The 20,109-nt window shown below is 39.3% G+C and overlaps 1 protein-coding gene across 9 annotated transcripts in view; it reads right to left on the reverse strand.

The window, feature by feature from the left end:
- Positions 1–1,507: 1,507 nt before the first annotated feature.
- Positions 1,508–20,109, reverse strand: part of Nfib (nuclear factor I/B) — a 216,579-nt gene continuing 197,977 nt past the window's right edge. For 8 of the 9 annotated variants that reach the window (XM_006537654.3, NM_008687.6, NM_001286131.1 and 5 more), the window contains one exon: positions 1,508–8,146. In XM_006537654.3, coding sequence (XP_006537717.1) covers positions 8,129–8,146 — 18 coding nt within the window. In that variant the 3' untranslated portion in view covers positions 1,508–8,128. The remainder of the gene's footprint in view (positions 8,147–20,109) is intronic. The other variant, XM_017320022.2, reaches the window with a different exon arrangement.

Genomic DNA, 20,109 nt, shown 5'->3' on the forward strand with positions numbered 1-20,109 from the left:
AGAAAGTATGATAAGATCATCTACAGGCATGGTTTCTACTTAAGACATGGTCTGGAAGGAGTCTGTGGGCATGTCTGCCAGGAGAGATTTGCTGGCTGCCATATAATTAAAGCTAACAGTGATACAAGAAAGTAATGACTCCAAGCTATAAGAAATTCTATTATTTCTTCTATCCCAATGACAAAAACTGACTGATAAAAATAATTGTCTTCACTGAGAAAAAAAGTGACCTGTACATCCTTGACTGATGTGTAAATCATATTGTATTACAATACCTACAAGGTATTTTGCAGAGAGCTGTACCTGCAAAAAATTATTTCTTCTTTCAGCCTCAGAAGCACACAGGCATTCTCATCGATAACTACCTTTATGAATAAGGGAACCGAAGAAAAGAAAGGTTATAAGCCACTGTACAGCTGATGACTGGCTTTAGGATTTAAAACGAGACTTGGCTGTTTCTGCCACCTCCTCTGGAACCACTATCTTTATCTACCTCTAAATCTTAATTGGTGCCAAGAGAAACCAAAGTTTTATAGAGGCAAAACATTTCTTTATAGGTAATTTCTTTCAATTTCAGTGATATTTTCACATTTGAAAAGTTCTTATTCTTCTAAGAAATCCAGTTAGTCTCTCATCAAAGTCCATCAAAGATGTTACATTTCCTGTTAGCATAGCCAAATAATGTCCACAGAACCCTAGACATAACAGGGTGAACACACCATACAAAACTGGTCTGGGGTTGCAAAAGGAAGCCATCAAGGATCTCAGATGTGCCTCAGCAAGTTTTTGTTACGATGGTGAAATTCCAGGCATTTTCTCTCTCTCTTTTCAAAGAAGCTCGCATTACCTTTTAATTTTATTTATGCACATCACTCAAACAGATCGGGGAACCATTTAAACTCATTCCTTTTCAATAAGCTATTATTGAACTCCAGCTGACTCCATTCTTGGACGATGCATTCAGTGAGAGTGGATTCTAACCTGGCCCTTGGCTCAGAAAGAGAATATCAGCTCTGCTTGCCCTAAAGTTCTGCGCTCTCTTTGAAACCTAAGACGATACCCTTTCGCAGATATTTGCAGAACAAAATTCTACAGTGTTCATATAACCACTAAACCCACAGTCACAGGGAGGGGCAAGGGTTTCCCTTCCCTTTACAGTGTGTGTGTGTGTGGGTCCTTGTGGCTTTCTGTCCAACAGACCACAGTCTGGTCTCTGTGGCACACGCTGTCTTCAAGTCGCAGCTCAAAGGGTGTTCTGGGTCTGAAATTCTGTACCTGCACTTGTATTTTCATTATCACTGCTGAAAAAATCGTGGGAGGAGGAACTACACAGATAAGCAGTTCAGCACTGAACTGAAATATTAACCCTCCCAGCTGCTGGAAAGTAAGCTGGTGTCACCCAACGTCCAAATGTAAGGGCCAGGATCAACTTTCAAAATCCTACTGACCCAGCATTCATGCTGAAAGAGCATCAAGACATTGAGAAAAATAAAACACGAGGCCAGAGTCTGTAGCATAGCTCATTTTATTGTTTTAAACAGTTTTTGCATAGGAAATATATCCGCTTCCAGTAATTGACTGCAGTATGAGCAGCTGCTAGCAGTATAGGCTGGATATAACAGTAACAATCACATTAAGTCAAGCTTGATTTACACCAGTTTAAAACTTGTGGCAATCGAGTTCATTTGCGACCCACAAAAAGTACACAAAGAACATTATCCTCCAACCGGGCACAATAAAACCTTCACTAACATTCCGGCCCAGTCTGGGGCCTATCCCAGAGGCCCGAACTCCAGAAATTAAGTAAGTAACTGTCCTGTAATACATCCCACTGCTAAAGGCTTGTTACATGGAGATTATGCATGTGCCTCCTTTTACTCGTTTTATTTTTTTTCCAAAAATCTAATTAAAACACAAGGTTCTGTATTTATGGCCCAGGAGGACAAATATGCCAAAAGTTTTAAAATGGATCAACCCTGGTGTGTGGCTAGCAAGCAATGACTGACTACTCGTCACCTACAGTTGTACTAAATGTATCTAAAGAAACACACAGTCCTACAAAAGTTGTTCTCAGAGAAATATCATTGAGGTGGGGGTACCTCGTCCCAGGGTGCTCAAAGTTCTCAGTGACAGAAGCACAAATGAACCGCCCGATGACGACGCCAGCTGACGCAGCTTTGAGACGCCTATGCCTGGGAGACAGTTGCCCCTCACATTCCACAACGTTGTAGAGATTTTTTTTTCCCAAGAAAATGTCATTTGAAACATATTTACAACTGAACTCAACAGAGACTGTGAAATTGGACAGGCACTGCTCATTTGTTTGAGTTTTTTGGTAAACATTTTGCTGGTTTTTTTGTTTTTTGTTTTTTTTTTGTTTGTTTTTGTCTTTTTGTTTCTTTCTCATTTTGCATCAACTTTTATCAGTCCATGCAACTTCAATGCCCTCGATGAAGAATGCATAATAAGCCATACTTCTTTTTTTTTTCTTAAAAAAAAAAAGACTTCCTTCTGCATAAAGAGATATATTTGCCACATCAGTCCCTGTAGCACAGTTTTCAAAACCATTCTGTCAAAAATACAGTAATACAAGACTGGCTTGAGTGACACTAGCATACACTGCTTTTCATGTTTAGGCCACCTTTTGTTACTGGTACTGTATCATGCAATAAAAGTTATCAAAGGCTTAATCTAGGGTCCCGTAGGCTAGTGCCACTGAAGCGCTTTCACAATCTCAACATACATTTGAATTGCAACACACAGATATTTCTAAAGAGTATTAACTACTGAACCCTTTTATCATTAAAAAAAAAAAACAAAACTACTTACAACCATTGAAGAAAAATTGCAACAAAAAAAAATGTAAAAATTGACCGTCTCCAACTTGTCCCCTTTACTATTAACAATGTGACCAACAGATCTGTGGCACGACACAGTACAAAGAGTTGTCATGGCAATGAGTTTGGCTGATGCAAAGGTCATTGTGCAGGGTCAAAGGGCAAAATCAGTGGTCCATGTTATTCCCCCCAGTGCAGGGATCCACTCCACCCACACAATTTCCAGGAATTAGAAAAGACAGGGCAACTACTAGAAAGTGCAAAACATGAAGAAGGCAGTTTTCAGCTCCTTCAGCATGGAGTAGAACATTCAATTTTGAGTTTTTACTATTGAACTTGAATAGCCTGCACATATGTTTTGTTTTTTAAATATAGAAACCCCAATTTTTAAAGTCCAGGAAGCATGCAGCTGGTTAATGTGAACAAAAGACCTTGACAGGAACATGTAAGCGATATTGAATGCCATGCTTGGGGCCTATCTGCCAGCAAGACTGTAGCGTTGTTTCATGGAGAAGGAATACTGTTCACTGATAGGGGGTAACTTTCTGCAGCCTTCATCGTTTCACACGGTACATAGAATCTGCGTCTAGGTAGAGAACATGCCCTGCTTCGCTGCTCAAGGTGTTCCCGTGCAGTCTCTGCCCTTGAGTCCTTTTGAAGCTACAAGTCACAAATCCGGATTCTGCTCCCTGAGGACACGTTATGTGAGACATCGCACTATTATTTTTTCTGCCTATCCTGAATGCTCTGTGAAACTTATCCTTAAATACCATCATGGAATAATCACAAAATAAAAAGGAAAAAAAAGGAGAAAACCTTTGCTAAAAGGCCTTATATACTAACAAAAGGACAGCGGTGCTTCCAACATTCTGAAATGCTCTGAAAACCAACTCTTCCAATACTAAATACAACAAAATAACCTTCATAAAATATAACTTTTCTCCATTTACACTTTTTTTTAAGGATTAGCGTCCTATGCTTTTCAAGCACAAGAACCTGTGAAATATCTCCTAACATGGACAGATTTTTTTTTTTTAATACATAACTTAAGAGCCTGGAGAGTTTTAACTCGAGTCCAGTCTCTAAACAAGGAATATTCTTGTTTACTTTAAAAATGGAAACAACATATAGTTCCATTATAATTGTTAAAAAGTTAGCTTTACAAACATGGGAATTTTAATTTAAAAAAAAATTCTTAACAAAACTATACAGTGTACAAATTACTGTCTACAAGGTAGGCGGTTCATTAAGAAGGCCAAGCTCTTCTCTCTCCTCGCAGCTTCACAGACTCATTCACATACTTTATAATGGAGCTGCCCACCCGAAAATTACCCGATAACTATATTGCTATACTTAAGGTTTTGCCATGTCTTTATGTACAGTCTCCTTCACTGCCTCTCAGGTTTTTTTTCCCCCCTTAGGCAAGTCTCGACTGCTCACGTCACTTCGGGAAACACACACTTTAGAGGCACTGTGAGTGGTGGGCTGCAAAGCAATACAACAAAGGTTGGACAGTGCCATGAGCTGGTGGTGGGAGACACCACCTCCTAACAGATGCCCTTGGGTGACCTTCACCATCCTGAAGCTCTGCAGTCTGGGTAAGGAAGGGGCGTGCAAGACCTGCAAAAGTGGGGCCCTTCGTCAGAATATACTTCCTGGTTTTAAAAAAAAATAGAAGGCTAAACGTGGATTCGAGATTTTCTATAGTAGTGCTTTTTTAATAAGTTTATCTCAAAGAAAAGAAGAAACATTGAACTAGGTTAAAAAAAAAAAAAAAAAAGGAACAGTTGCCCTAGGCCTCTGTACCCAAGAGGCAGGCAGGGATGCCCACAGTGTGCCATGTACTTTAGCAACAATTGTTCATTCACGGGTGACAAGGAGAGGGGACTGCCTGGAAAGAATACTGTGTCCTGTAGGGTTGCACTCTTCAGCAAATAGGTCAGAAAGACACTATGAGCTTGGCTGAGAGGATGTGTTATCTGCAAAGCAAGTAACAGACAAGGCTGGCCTTTCTTAGAACCTGCATCCTAGAATCCCACTGTGCTAACCAGCATGTGGTCATGAATGGACTAGTCAGATTTAATTCCCGGGCTTCTGAGCATCGTTCTCATGAACTCACTATTAAATGATCTGCTATGCATACACTTGACAGTTTATTTACTAGGGCAGGGCCTGGGGTGGGGCTGGGGGTGGGGTCAAGAGAGCTTCTTTACAGCCGACTGCGTATGTCACTAATTCCTAAAGATCTCCTTGGAGCAATGGATACACTCAATAGGACCAGGTGGGGGATGGGGAAAAGACAAAATAAAATTGGTCTCTATTCACCTGTAGTCCTCAGGGGAAATTAACTCAAATATATACTTGAAGTACCACCCGTTCAAATCAACCCCCACCATCATTATCAAACACACTTAATTCATCCACAGAAAAATTGGTTGCTTAAAATTCTATATTTCCCTCTGCTCCACTTTCCAGTTTACAAGGGCAGGTAAAATAAGAGGATTGATTTATTCTTGTTCCTTAAAAACTGAACTTTGATTTTACTCTATCAGTCCAAATACATCCAAGAAGAGCAACCCTCTCTCTAGTCAACCTTCTGGATGTCAAAGAAGAAGATCCTAGGTGCAACACCATTCATTTTGAAGTAGTAAGTCACAGGAGCAGCCTATCCTGTCATTAACAAAATGACAGAGGGCGGGGAGGGACTAGGGGAGCTCTCCCTCCAGATGGGGGAATGTGTTTGGTAGAAGAAAGCTTATTCCTGTGTTAAACTCAAAAGTGTGAAACAGCCAACATCTGCTATGTGGGCACTTCAAGAAATGTCTTTGCCAAATATGAGACAGGCTCACTTTCCACTGTGGTTTCAGGAACTTTCAGGAAAAAAAAAAAAAAAGAAACAAAAAACTATCAATAACAACTAAAATAAGACAGGGCAGTTCCTCTAAGTTGGCCTCTAGGAGGCTTTTGCTGTGCTTGCTTTTTCTTCCTGGTTTCTTAGCTTGGAAACCAGAAAGGAGTTCAGCTTGCACTCCAGGTGGGAAAGTACGGGGAGGGGTGGAGGGAGGGAAACCTGTTTAAGTTGAAGTTTGTCACAGTAGGCAGAACAGTTGCTTTGCAGCCCAGGCCCATCTCAGGGTGCAGTGCTTCACTGCTACACTGTAAAGGGTTAAAAATCCTCCCACCCACCCCTGAATATATATATATTTATATATGTATATTAAAAAAAATCCCCTGTCCATCTCTCAGTACACAAAAGGACCTCATCACACTGCAAAAATAGCAGTACCCACTTTGGTCAATTAAAACAAACAAACAAATAAACAAACAAACAAAAAAAGCATACATTATTTCTTTTTTAAATCTGTGTACTTACCTATAATAACCAATACAGCTAAAAGCACTACCTACATAGGCAAAACTTGGTATTGCATAATTCGTATAAATTTGAAACCCCTCCCCCCCAAATATTAATTGGAAGATGAAAAACATGAAAGGTTAATAGAAAAAACACCAAAAATACTGAAAATATTGCTGGTCGATTACAATTTTTAAGCGGCAACTATACACAGCCATGATATGCTTTATAAATGTGAGATAAAGGTGTAACTGTCTAAAAAATCCATGATGTCACACATTTTTCTTCGTCTGGAGTACAAAATATTTTGTCATAAAAATGGTAAAGATTTAAAACGATAATAAATGCAGCAAAACAAGTGTAGTGATGTCACTTTTGTGGTTTTTTTTTGTCTTTTGTTTTTTTTTTTTAGATTTCAAGGCAAGGCACGTAATGTGGACATTATATCTTCGTGCAAATTAGGATTACTGGAAAGAGTACTTTTAATTAAAATTTTAAGAGACACAGAGGCAGCATGTGTCTGCCCATGCACACTATAGATCTGTCAATACGAGAAATGTGTTGAACAAGGCTAATGTCCGAAAGCACCATGCATGTTCCCAGCACCCTGATGGCACTTCTCTGAAGAGCGAGCGGGTTTTCCTAGCCTACCTGGCATTCCCAGCCTGTACACGGGGAGCTTTACCCTTGTGACATGGATTTCCCTGCCTCTTTGTCTCTACGATGCAGATTGTATAGAACCGTTTGTACACCCTATGGGTTCTTGATGCAACCAGTAATTTTAAATAAATAATCTGACCTCTGAGGAGGCTGCAGCTAAGCCAACCTAAGTGCTGTGTTTTCAATATTTTTTTTATTTTTTATTTTTTTTCTGTTCAAGCACATGATTTGTCTTGATTTAATGCCTTATTTTAAATGCCCTCAAAAACTGAGGGGAAAATAAATTCGCTCAAAATTATTTTAAATTCTTTTTAATCCCCTCAATTTAGAGTCCAAGGGCTGAAGGACTTATAATCATGATTCCCCTTTAGATATAAATTTATAAATTGCACTTGCCTCTGTTAAGTGTTTCTTTTGTGGGGAAAACATTATATTACTTTTTACTGTTGCATGCAGAGGTAACCCTTTACCCACATAGAGGCATTTCTTCCATAGAGCCTTTGAGTTCAAACTGTTTTTTTTTTCCCTATTTTTCTTTTTTCTCTTTTTTTTTTTTTTTCCTTTTTAAGATTTCAAACTGGGTTACACACTGGAAAAGGCTGGGTTAAGGGCCAAAATTTAATAAATCTGTACGGATAACTAAAGGCTACAGAGATTCTTTTATATATATATATATATATATATATAATTTTAACTTTTAGAAATCAGAGTGCTTATAAAATGGCTGGCTCATGGCTCTGTCCCCAGCACCTCTGACGCCGCCTCCTAGCCTTCGTTGTTGAGATAACCAGGAATAGTGACTCCATGCGTAAACAACAAGAATACTAACCAAGAAAACTAGCTTATCATGCAAATATTAAGGCATCTAGAAAGTCAGTTAAAATATATTGTCATAGAGACAGAACATCTATTTCCCAGCGGACTTCATGTAACAAAGGCTACGGTGCAGGGGCTGCAGTCTAGCATCAGTGAGATGTCATTGACCCTTTCCTGTCACTATAGTCTCAACCTTAAGGGAATTAGTGACTGTAAGTGCTGCAATGCTGGTCTACCGTCTTCTTTCTTCAGTTTCTCTCCTTTCTCCCTGTTGTCCAGTCTTCCTCTTTTCCTTTGTTGGGTGTTTTTCCCCTAATTTTCTTATACTATGGTTGTGGTTCTTTCCCCTCAGTTGCTTGTCTCCGCTTGAAGGAAAGGCTCTCCAATTATGTTCAAACCATAATTTTGGACATTTGCCGGTAAGATGGGTGTCCTATTTGACACTTGAAAAGGAACCAAGCTAGCCCAGGTACCAGGACTGTTGAGAGGAGACGGGAAGAAAAAAAGAAAGAAAGAAAAAATAAGACAATGTTAAAATCTCCAGCCATATCATAAATATAAATTCAAAATGCATTAAATTACAACTATTATATTTTTAACTTTTTAAACCAAAATTTTAATAAAATTTAATAATTAATAGCATGCATTGACTTTGCTATATTATATATATTATGCTTATATACATATATATGTACATACATGTGATAACTTCTAGATTATACACATCATACAGGTGTAATCTATATGATCTCTTGCTTCCATGAAAAGACCTAACTACTATGCAGAAAAACACAAAATGAACTATATTCACTATATATAATTGCTGAACTCTAGTTAATTAAGGAGACTCTTTTTTAAATATCTGGCCCATTTCAATGCACTGTATGCAATATGATTTTCATTGTTCAAACAAAAAAGACGAAAAGCATAAATTTGTAGCCATACTAGACTACTGTAGTTTGCTAGATACATTAGTTGTGTTTAATCTTTAATTCATAAGACATTCTGGGTGAGGTGGGTTTATCGACCTGTTGGGTTACATACATTTGAAAATGTAATGAACTACATATTCTTTTCTCTCACGTGAGAAAATAATAGAGTTTCAGGCATGTGCAATATATAGTGAAATACCTAATGATCACACATAACTGAAGAGTTTTAGACAACCAAGTGGATGTCTATCCTCGACCACACAGAGCCCAGCTGGTTGCATTCTGTACAAAAGCCCACTGTGGAGGGTGCAGCTCGGGGGCTGCTGGGTTCTCTGGCGGTTTCCTGCTCTCCTCTATAATTTCCTTAGATAGAACCAAAGATTTCCTTTCAATTCATTTTTTTTCCTCAATTGGATGGCAACAGGGGCCTGGGCATTCCCAGACTTACCACCAGGAATGATGGCACATTTGGGATGCAGTCAGGATGACAAGAAAGAGAAGGGGGGTGGCTTGAGACAGCAGCTCTGTCTCTTACCAGTCAGCTGTGTGCCAGCCTATACTGGCCTTGGGATTTAAAAACATATTTGAAAAAAAGAATTCTCTAGTTGCCCCTGGCATAATTTTTCATAAAAGAATCATGTGGAGAAAAGGAATGCCAGATTTACAGCTCCACAAAACAAAAACCACCCCAGACATTTTGGGGTACGCCTAATCTGTGGCATTGTTTATATTGATATTCAACTTGGCGCTAATGTCAGCCACATAGCAGCAGCATCACTGTACCAAGGAATCCTCGCACAGACAGTTCTGTCCCCAGTTTAGCAATGGTCTGGCATGGCATATGCTCCACGTTTTAAATTTTAGTTCCTCTACTTTTGAAACCATAGGTGAAATGGATTGTAGTTAGGAACCTAGACCTGCCTATCTTTTCAGGTTTGGCCCTTAAAGGCATAGAAAACAGGATGGCAATTACTACAGAGAAGTGCTTTTAGATTTCACAAAACCAGACACGTAACCCTTTTTTTTTTTTTTTTTTACTCTGAAGATACTTCAGTATATAACATGGCTTATTTCTACATGTCTAGATACATACTGCTCAGCAATGCATCAACAGAAACAAGTGACTTCTTTTTCTCAATGGATTTTATGATTAGATGACCAGATCAACAGCAGCAATACCCGGCTCTCACTTCACTCATCAATTTGGTATCATGGTTTAGCACGTGGCAGATGAGTTCTGGACAACAAATCACTGGCTACCGTCACATTGGGATATTTTTAAAAGGTGTTGACCTTGATTACATTTCATTTATGAATACATTGCCATCTGTATCTCTGAATTTAAAATTGAGATATTCCATACCAAGTTTATGCAGAAAAATAACACACACCAATTTACAAGTCTTCCTTAGTTGTTGAATTACCCCAATCCTAAAGAGTGCATATTTTTACTGAAATCTTTTCTGAGAGACTTGACTGTTTTTCACATATTTCTCTCTTCCTACACACATCTTCAGATTTATTTCTGTAGTTTGTAGCATTGACTGGGAACAAAGTTACATAATGTACCAAGAAACTTATTTTCACCTCAACTGTGCTTCATGGCACTCTGTACAGTGTCCTATTACAGCATTTATTACTTCATATCATAATCATCTGTTATCTGCAATTATCTTACTGACTGAAAGGTAAACGATACAGGGGCAAAAATGGCCCAGTCTTATCTATCCTTATAGAGTCTGGCTATAGATGATACTATTTCTTAACAATAAGGGAACTTACAAACTAGCCATCTATTATCTTTTCAATGTAAAGTAAGACATACGTGTCAAAAGCAAAAAGTCTAGCTCGACAGATAATCATTGGCAGTAAAACACAGCATCAACAACAAGCAAGCTATCTTGTGAAATCAAGAAGAATCCCCAACTAGAGGAGCTTCATTGTCATCTAGCTATCTCACCCTTTGGAGAGAGCGTTTTAACAACTGAATGATAGAGGTGGCTCCGAAAAGGATAATTCTATCAACTACTTAGAGAAAGGATGGGAATTCAGGGTAAATAACTGCTCGTCACACTGACGAGTCATGCTGTAGAATGTGTACCAAGTTTAATCTAAATGTTTAGTTAAACCTTCTAAATCTCCTGGCCTACATCATGGCCATACGAACACTGCAGGGTAGGACATGTGTTGATACTACTTAGAAATCTTTAGGGCAAAATAAATCTCAAACATGAACACTATGCAGACCTCATATATGAGTTTTACAAGCCTCTTATCACCAATTCATAGGTTAAGTTCAGAATTATAAGGAACATTCTTTAGAGCTCTGACAGCAGTTCCCTTGAGGAATGAGGAGGGGATCATGGTAAAAGTAATTCAAAGCCTAGGTAACAATGTGAAAAGTTAAACCAAATTAGATCACTTAATTTAAAAACACACCTAAATTTTCATAATTCTTCACTGAGAATACATAAGCACCATTTACTCTGTGACTCTCTAGTACAGATGAATATCAACATCTAACATTTACATATATGAATCTGGTACATATAAAATATATCTTGGTCTTCACTGTGGAGTGAAAATTGTATGAATTTCTGTATGTTATATTTCTTTAAAGTCTATACTTTGACTGGTAAGAAAGCTTAAAAGGATTTCTAAAACTTTCCAAGATAGCAATATGGATCTCCAAGCTGTGTTTATTTTGTTGTCATTAGATTTTTGTCAAATCACCTATAGATAAACTAAAGATGAATCTTACTCAAATCTGATAACATATATCTAGAAAACATTTGCTACCCATAACTGCTAAAAACAAAAGTAGTAAGAAAAGGATACATCTATGAAAAATCAGGATTAAAAGTTCAAAAGATTTTGGCAGCATCAGAAACCAAAACACAGCTTATCCTGATGGCATTTGTTATGAGATATTACATGCAAAACACACAAGAGCTAAATCAAAATTCCAGAAACAAAACGTTGGATATCTTGGAAAACATATTCCCTTTACTAAGATCAACTGTGTAGAATGACTCTCCCCAACAGGGAGGATACAGAAGCCAATTCCTTTGACTTAGGATATATGGCTTAGGATGTCAGGGAGGTTGACATCCCTGATTCATTTTACATTGTGGTCTCACCTTTGTTGAAGTAACTTATCGAATTACTTACAGAAGAGTTTCAGAGTAACGGGGAAGACACTGAACTAGAAACGATACAGCTCTATGATGATTCAATTCACAGAATTAGCACAAAGGGAGAAGACACTGTAGATCACAACCATGCTGGTGAACATAAGATTCCATCTTTGGTGTTTTATCTATGAACTCCTGAAATGGCCATCAGTATCCCCTCTCATGTGGAAAGAAAGGCCAATCTCTCTCATGTAGCCCCGGATACTAATTATTTTGTCTGTGTCTCGTGGGCATTTCACTATGCAACATTGCTTTCTGACAAAGTCACATGTCAGTCCAACCTTGGAAAGGACTTTTGGGACAGAACTTTCTTAAGGTATTTGCTTCAGGAGACAATGAATTCGCCATAATGCCACACAAACTATATCATAACCTAGATAATGTTGACATGGGGACTTGTGCACTGAGTGGATTGTCAGAGGCAACAGACCTCAAAGTCTCTAGATCTGTCTTCTTGGGAAGCAAAAAGAAGTTCCCCCGTAACACTGCAGTGAGCACTATGAGGGAAAGTGATTTGAAACTCTCAAGAAACTTGCGATGTACTTAGTAATACAGCACAAGGGTTTGGTAGATTTATACATAGTCCAACCATGCCTTTAAAACTCACTCTATGTCTACTTCTTAATCTGGATAAACCCAAGTTGTTCCACTAACAGAGTGAATAGATTCTTTATCTCTCAAAGAAAGAGAACAAAACAGCAGTGAGTGCCGAAACAACATCTGTTGGTCATTACAAAAATAAATAAATAAATTCATCCTGTGACAGTGGCTTCAAGGCCAAAAGTGATTGGTTCTTTGGCTTTTAACACAATTACCTACCAGAACCACAGGGTGTCAAGTAAACATAGATGAAGTCATTAAGTTGAGGCAGGAACCAAAGTAACACACTTCACCTATTAGTCTTAGGTCATTAAAACAGTGAGAGGTATTGGAAGAATGGCTCAATCCACGTAACTACTAATCAGTGCTCATTTCAGAATGAATTAAGCATTCCAATATTAGGTCATAGAATGTCAGCATTCTAATTATACTAATACTGTCCAGGGGAATCACACTATTGGCCATTTAGACTGATGGACTGATTTTCCTTCAAGGATTATAGGAACTCTTTTAAGAAACCTGAGCAATACTAAGTAATAGAGAACAAAGATTTGTTAGGTTTATACAAAGTCTGTTGTATAATTAAAGTAGCCATATTGTTAACAGATAGTGGTGGGAGCCTGAAGACCACAGAAAATGGTAATTTAGAAAAATTTGCTTTCAATTACTTTGCACCAGTTTCAGGTGTTACCTGTTATTCTTTTGGCCAAAGGACATTTTTGATAAATTACTAACATGCTGGTTTTAATATCTTTTCCAAAAACATGCAGGAAGGAATTTTCTCTGCTAAAGCAAAAAAAAAAAGTCTGAAAGAATTGGCTCAGGTATGTTAGTTAAGTCTAGATATACTATCTTGCATCTTAACTAGCTGCTTGCTTTCTTGTGAAAAACAACTCATTCACATCAGTGGACAGAATAAATGAGCATGCTTCAGGTTGAATCTATTAATATATTAGAACAAAGAAGACGGCATCCGATCAATAGCACTTACACAGCATGAGTGATTTGCTATACATGGTCTATGTGATTGACCTACCTTAAGGTTTTTCATCCTAACAACCAACATTCATGCTTAGTTTATGGATGAGGAAATTGAAGCCTGAAGTCTTGCCCAACTGTACACTGTATTAGGTAGCAGAAGCCCAGGTCTTAGCCACAGGATTGGAGCCCTGGAATCTGCATTCTTACCCATACTCTTTACTTCAACTCTCTGTGAAAAACATTTCAATTTCCTGTTCCTATATTTGTACTGCAGGTGAATTATAAATGATATCCAATGGCTTATGGCTGACACTTAGATGCATGAGATCTCCTGAACAAGAATAATTCCACATTAGTAACTGTAATTGATTTATCCAATGTTAGTTGCTTTCCAACTGAAAATAATATGTGCCTTTGTTTTGTGTGTGTGCAGATGTGGATGTATGACAGTAATTTGCTTTTGAGCCCCCTTTTACAAGGGGCCAGAGTGAAAGTGAATTATACTACATGCTTTATAGAGGTCCTGGATTTCTTTGATTTATTTTTCCCATTTTTAATGATCATTATCGCCATATGAATGATCCTATTTGCATGCAAGATGATTTCTAATGATTATAACTATTTGTAATAGTCTGCATCAGAAAGCCCCCTCGCTAGCTCTTACCTGCTCTGCAAAGGGCCCCAGTGGGCTCTCTGGGAAACACCAAATATCATAAACTGCAGGTGGCTCATAGAATGAATCTAACTGCAAGCAATAGCACTTCATAGTAATGAAAGAGAAGTGTATTTATTTCTTAACTAAGTAGGTAAATAGCCTTCTTTATTGTTAATCCTTGGGGAGCCACACTTTTGAAAATAACATCAAATGGGAGGCTGTCAAACCTCATTGGTTTATAGTCAATTGTTTCAGACGGCTTTGCTTCTGGGGGACGCTGGATCAAGGGTTCATTGTAGCACGCATTAGTGAAAGTATTTTCCAAATTTAAAAAAAAAAGGGGGTATCATATACCAGTGAAGTACTGCATCTGCAAAAGACGACACGCAATAGTGACTTCACATGGGGACAGCGCAGCTGTCTAGGGAACCAGATCATTGCTACCCTTTGCTTTTACTATAGAGGCTTCCTTCCACACATGATGTTAGAAGGCCCTTCAACAAGGGAACCCAGGCACTTCAAAAGTCACAAAAACTTACTTGCTTACAACAGTCAAATGTAAATAAGATTTAAAGGGCAATCCTTCCCCTCAATCAGGAAATTAAGCATATTTTTTAAAGATTTGATTTTGCTCATATTTTAGAGCTAAAAAACCTATGATAGAAAATTATGAAGTTGTTAACTACAAATCAATTACAAGACACCCGTGCATGCATACACACACACACACACACACACACACACACACACAGACACACACACTTATGAAGCTACCGGATGTTATTGCCAATTAAAATATAAAAACATACAGGCCAACTGTAGTCATTTACTCCTCCCAGACCATGCCACAGGGAAGCCCACATGTTGATTTCCAGCCTTTCTCTAGTCTGTATTCCTCTCCACCCCTGGGCTTCTTTTCAATGCTATTGTTACAAGGGTTACTGCTCCTCTTATTTGCATAAGTGATTCTTCAACTACAGACATTTCCCTACCAAAAAAAAAAAAACTCCGGTTCTCCAAAATAGTGCTTTTCACAGAAAGGCTCCCCAAAGGCATACTAAATGAAAGAGAAATGTGAGTTTGTATAAAAGCCAGGAGACTCTTTCACAAATGATTTTTCTTAAAAGCAAATACTAGTATTATTTTTACAGTTTTGCTTCTAAAGAAGAGGACTTGTTTATACCAGATTTCTGAAGAGTAAGATGTCAAGGAGTTAACAATTATATTTATGACATTGGCCCTTTCACTGTGTTCACATATGCAGAGAGCTCCCAGAACGAAGAAAATAGGAGAGGAAACTCTATTTCTACACTTTCTGATATGCAACATAAATATTATTATTCCCCATGTGGAAATTCAACAGGCTTTTGTCTTTACTGCTGTAGCATTTCCTATAAAAATACATTCATTTCTAGGCTCTATTATTTAAATATGACCTGATTCACAGTACACCTAGTTCCAGCTCCTTGATCACAACAATGAAGTGATGGTGTGTGGGCCGCAATGGAGCTGACTTCCTCAGCAGAGAGTGTGCGTGTTTACACGGTGCTTTGCATAAACCATCTTCAAACAAGGTCAGCATTTAGCACACTTCCTTTAGCTGCAAAAGGGTTAACCAGTAAGGTTTGCATTTTGAGAATGTTCTGAATCCTGCTCCTCCCTCTCTGGCTCTGCTGCCAAAAACCATCTGACAGGAAACGGAAGATTAAGTTTGTCCTACCTAGGCGAACAAAGAGTGCTCTGAACGAGCTCCCACTTCACTGCAGAGCGGGAACTTTTCTAATCCCGCTGGAATCTGCAGCGCTGCTCTGAAAGTACCATGGAGAAAGTTGTTCTCTTTCCTCTAACATCTTGTCCCTGGATCATCTCGCTTTGGCCACACTGTCCATCCAAAAGGGTTGACGGGAAAGCTCCAGACATAATCATGTGGAAAATGGACATTATTGATTCCTATGGCCCATTGTTCCCCCATGCTAAGTCCCTGAAGTTCAAGTTCAATCTGGAATTACATCATGTCTGGTTTCTCCTGGTTACCAGACGGCTTGAGACGTGACCACAGCTACAGAAAAAACAAACAGCCTTCTTCACGCTTCGGCTCCCCTATCGATTCAAACGTAAACTTTTTTTCTTTCTCTCAAGTATGCTTCAAGTATGGAGCATGGTTAATTTAGAGATTAAGTTCCAAATTAGATTATCTAATGGCATCTTAATGGATTGCTGACCCATTTCCTGTGGGATGGCAGCATGCAAGTCTGGCTGGAATACAATTAATTTCTTAGGAAGTGTTCTGAAGAGTTTGTCTAGATAAAAAGGAAACGGCCAGTTGGACAAATCTCTCTTTATAAATGGAGAAAGGTAGGCGAAAATGATGTCTCAACACTGCTTCCAATAGCCAGATCAGAGACAGAGACACTGTGTGTGTGTGTGTGTGTGTGTGTGTGTGTGTGTGTGTGTGTGTGTGTGAGCGAGTGAGTGAAAACCATTTCGGATAATCTGAATAAAATACTACCGCCTTCAGTTTTGCTCTCCCAACAGGTGCAAATGATGCTGATGAGGACAGAAAGTCACTGCTTTCACGAGACTATTCAAAGCAAAGGATGACAACAGCAGCTGCCCTGGTACCAAACCCTGCTCAGATGCAACCTTAGATTTCATAATTCTCAGCCTTGAACCAAGGACTCACCTATGCCACCTAGCTTGTCAGCATTTCTATTAGTCCTGGAGTGGTGCTAGGGCCCCAGGATGCTGTATAAAAATGTGAACACTTTAGAGCCAACAGCTGAAAAGAAGATTCAGAGATGGGAATCCAGCTTCCCCTCCTCCCCCCAGCCCCCCAAACACACACACACACACCACCACCACCATCCCAAGGAACTTCAGAAACAACCCAGCTGCCCCGGACTGCAGTTTTGTGTCAAGATAAGAAATCCTGAGCAGGAAATGCTAACCTAGGAGACATGCCAGGATAGTCTAAATAATGCTGAAGTAAACAGTAGCTTAATTCTATAGGAACAGGACTGTCCACATACATGCATCGCATGTGACACTTACCTGTCTACATAAACGTACACGTGTGAATGCAGTTTGCAACCTACTGAAAATTATCTTTAAGTTTTTGGTTTTTAGTCTTTCGATAGAGAACATACATTTTATAAAGAAAAGCAGTGTTTCACAATAACTACTGAGCATGCCATGCACACGGCTGCCCCTTTGCTTTGCCCTCCCCCTGACCAGCCAGATCCAAATAACCTTTACTGGCTGCTAAACTTCTCTTGGGAAATCAAGCAACTCTCTGGAATTGCAGTAATAAACGACAATTTCTTACAAAAACACGTGTAAAGTAATGGCAGGATGAAGCATTCAACTCAAAGAGAGGAACTGGGAACACATGGAACATGGAAAACCACTGATAAAAGTCTCTTTGGTGCCATTCAATTATGGCATCATAAGCAGGAAAAAAAAAATCCTCCCAATTATTTCAGTCAAATCTTCATTTCTTCATTATTTCAGGGGCTGAGCAAATGGTTCGTGTAAACATATCCTTCTGTAACACACTCGTGTTTATTTTAGCCATCTGAAGGCTTCTTCTGTTTATATAAGCCATCAAACACATACAACTACTCACTTGTGGCTTTGCGTTTTCTTAAAGGGGTGGAAGGGCGAGAAGGGAAGAGGAAACGGTCAATCCAGCGTCTCTTTTGCATAAATCACCCATCCAGTGTTTCAAAATAACTTATATTTTTATTATTCTCAGATTGTCCTCCAGCGTTCTTTTTGCATTCGATTACACTGTCCCTTCGTATCTGAGAGTGCCAGAGTCAGGCTAGGGTCTAAAGAGAGCAAGTAACTGTTCTGTGTTCACACCCACACAACTCACGTGTGCAAAAACAACAGAACTTGTGCATGGATGGAAGAGGAAAAGAACAGTTGCAGTGCCTTGCCATCACCTATAGTCCTCCTAGAAGGTGAATCCACCGACAGACAAGGAAGCGAGACCTTCAGCATTTTATTCTGCATCAACCCTACCAAGGAAGCATTTGCTTAGGCGGGAAATGTCACTCTCTCTAGATTTCAGTAAGCCCTTACTTAGCTTTGTGATTGTATATGCCTGCAACACACACAAAGCGGGAGGGGGAGGGAGACTGATTCACACATGCTAAGTTCGAAGCAAGAAAACCCCTGAAGATTGTAACCTAGAAGGTCAGTGGAAGCTTGACCCAAGAGTCAGCTTTGGTGCCGGAGGGGGTTTCTGAGCTGGGGTTGGATGTGGCAGGCAGATAGCTCTCTAGCTCACACAGGATGCACACAGTTCCTGTCATTTCAACCCTCCAAAGAAGCTGCATTTGATAGGGAAGCATGTCGAGGGGGCAAGTGGTCCAGGCAAGAAAGAAAGCAGAGAGGACAAACCAGGTGGCAGCACGCACAATTCCAACAAAAGAAAGCAAATCCAAATGCCTGCTTTGCTCTGGCCTTCCTATGGACAGCAGTGCTCTCAGCCTTCCTAAGGCTGTGACCCCTCTTATACAGTTCCTCATGTTATGTTGCCCCTACCCATAATATTACTTTCACTGCTACTTCATAACTGTAACTTTGCTACTGTAGTGAATTGTAATGTAAATATCTGATATACAGGATATCTGATATGCAACTCCCAAAGGGGTCACAACCCATATAGGTTGTGATCTCCAGTCTCCATGATTACCTTTATGCATAAACATTTGTGCACGTGTGTGTGTGAGTGTGTGTGTGTATAAAACAACAAAAATCAAAGAAAAAGAGGCTATCAATGAGAGTAGAGGACCATGGGGGACTGGAGAGTGGGTAGCTGGGAGAGGCTGGAGGGAAAGAAGGAAAAAGGAAAGTGATCTAGTTCTATTTTAAGTCAAAATATAATCATCAACAACAACAACCATGAGAAAAACAACGAGGAGTTACCACAACAAGCATGAACTATGGCCTGTTCTTTATCTACCATATTAAAGCTCAGTCATTCATGCCTCTGGCTGAAAAATCCGCTCTTTCCCTAATATTGTCCTACTACTAAGATGACTCTACACCTTCGGTTGTCCCAGTCTCTCTTGAAAGTGACAGTGGTACAGGCAGTTAGGATTTGTCTTCTCAGTATTCTATCTAGAAATGAAAATCCATCAAGTTTTAAAAACAACTTCAGGGCACCATTTATAAATCATGTGTAGGCCAACTTGTCCCAAACTCGAGACTCGCCTGCCTCAGCCTCCTCCATGCTGGGACTAAAAGCAAGCTCCACCACATCCTGCAGTCATGTCTGTCTTTGAGAATGGTAGCAAAGCAAAGCAGATTGCTGTCTCATCTGTCCACACTTATTTTGAACTGTGATGTACAGACTCAAAATTGCTGTGAGTGTGACCAAGACAGTACTTAGGACAGCCCCAACCCTGCCCCTGACTCAGTGAGTCCCTGCAGAATGTATAGATACACCTGAAACGCCAACTATGTCCCTTCTTGAAGCGTGGCAAGAAGAGCAGATGCAACCCAGAGAGAACTCCCAGTCTTTGCTGGTCAGTCAGGCCATCTCACATGGTTATCCACTAATTCAATGGAAGATTAGTATCCTCAGAGAAGGAGAATAAATGAAATCAATAAATTCTGGTAGTCCTCCTCCTCGCTGATTCATTATGATCTGAAGCTGCTTGCCCACATCAACTTTCTTGATGAGAATGGGAGCTTCAAGATGAACAGTGCTTCTGCAAGGGCTGTCAGTGACTGTGGTCACTCTTTCCCGTGTGTGGGTTATCTTTTCTTTTGGGGTACACCAAGTTCTGATTCCAGAACTACTCACCCCAAATCACCAAAGTTTCACATCACTTTGGTTTCAATGCACTTCAAAGACACTATCCTATTCTAGATTAACTGAAGACCTGTCAGTAATCTACCTATTACAAAGTTCTGACAGCCAGAATAGCATTTAGAAACATGAGTATCTTCCATTTAATTTGTTGTCCTTGTGAACCTGGGCCATTCTGCTGATAGACAAAGCATGAAGTATAGGACTGTTACTTAATAAACTAATGTAAACATTGTGTTATCAAATCTAATTAAA

Source organism: Mus musculus, chromosome 4, assembly GCF_000001635.26.
Source record: "Mus musculus strain C57BL/6J chromosome 4, GRCm38.p6 C57BL/6J".
In the NCBI taxonomy this organism is placed as follows: Eukaryota; Metazoa; Chordata; class Mammalia; order Rodentia; family Muridae; genus Mus; species Mus musculus.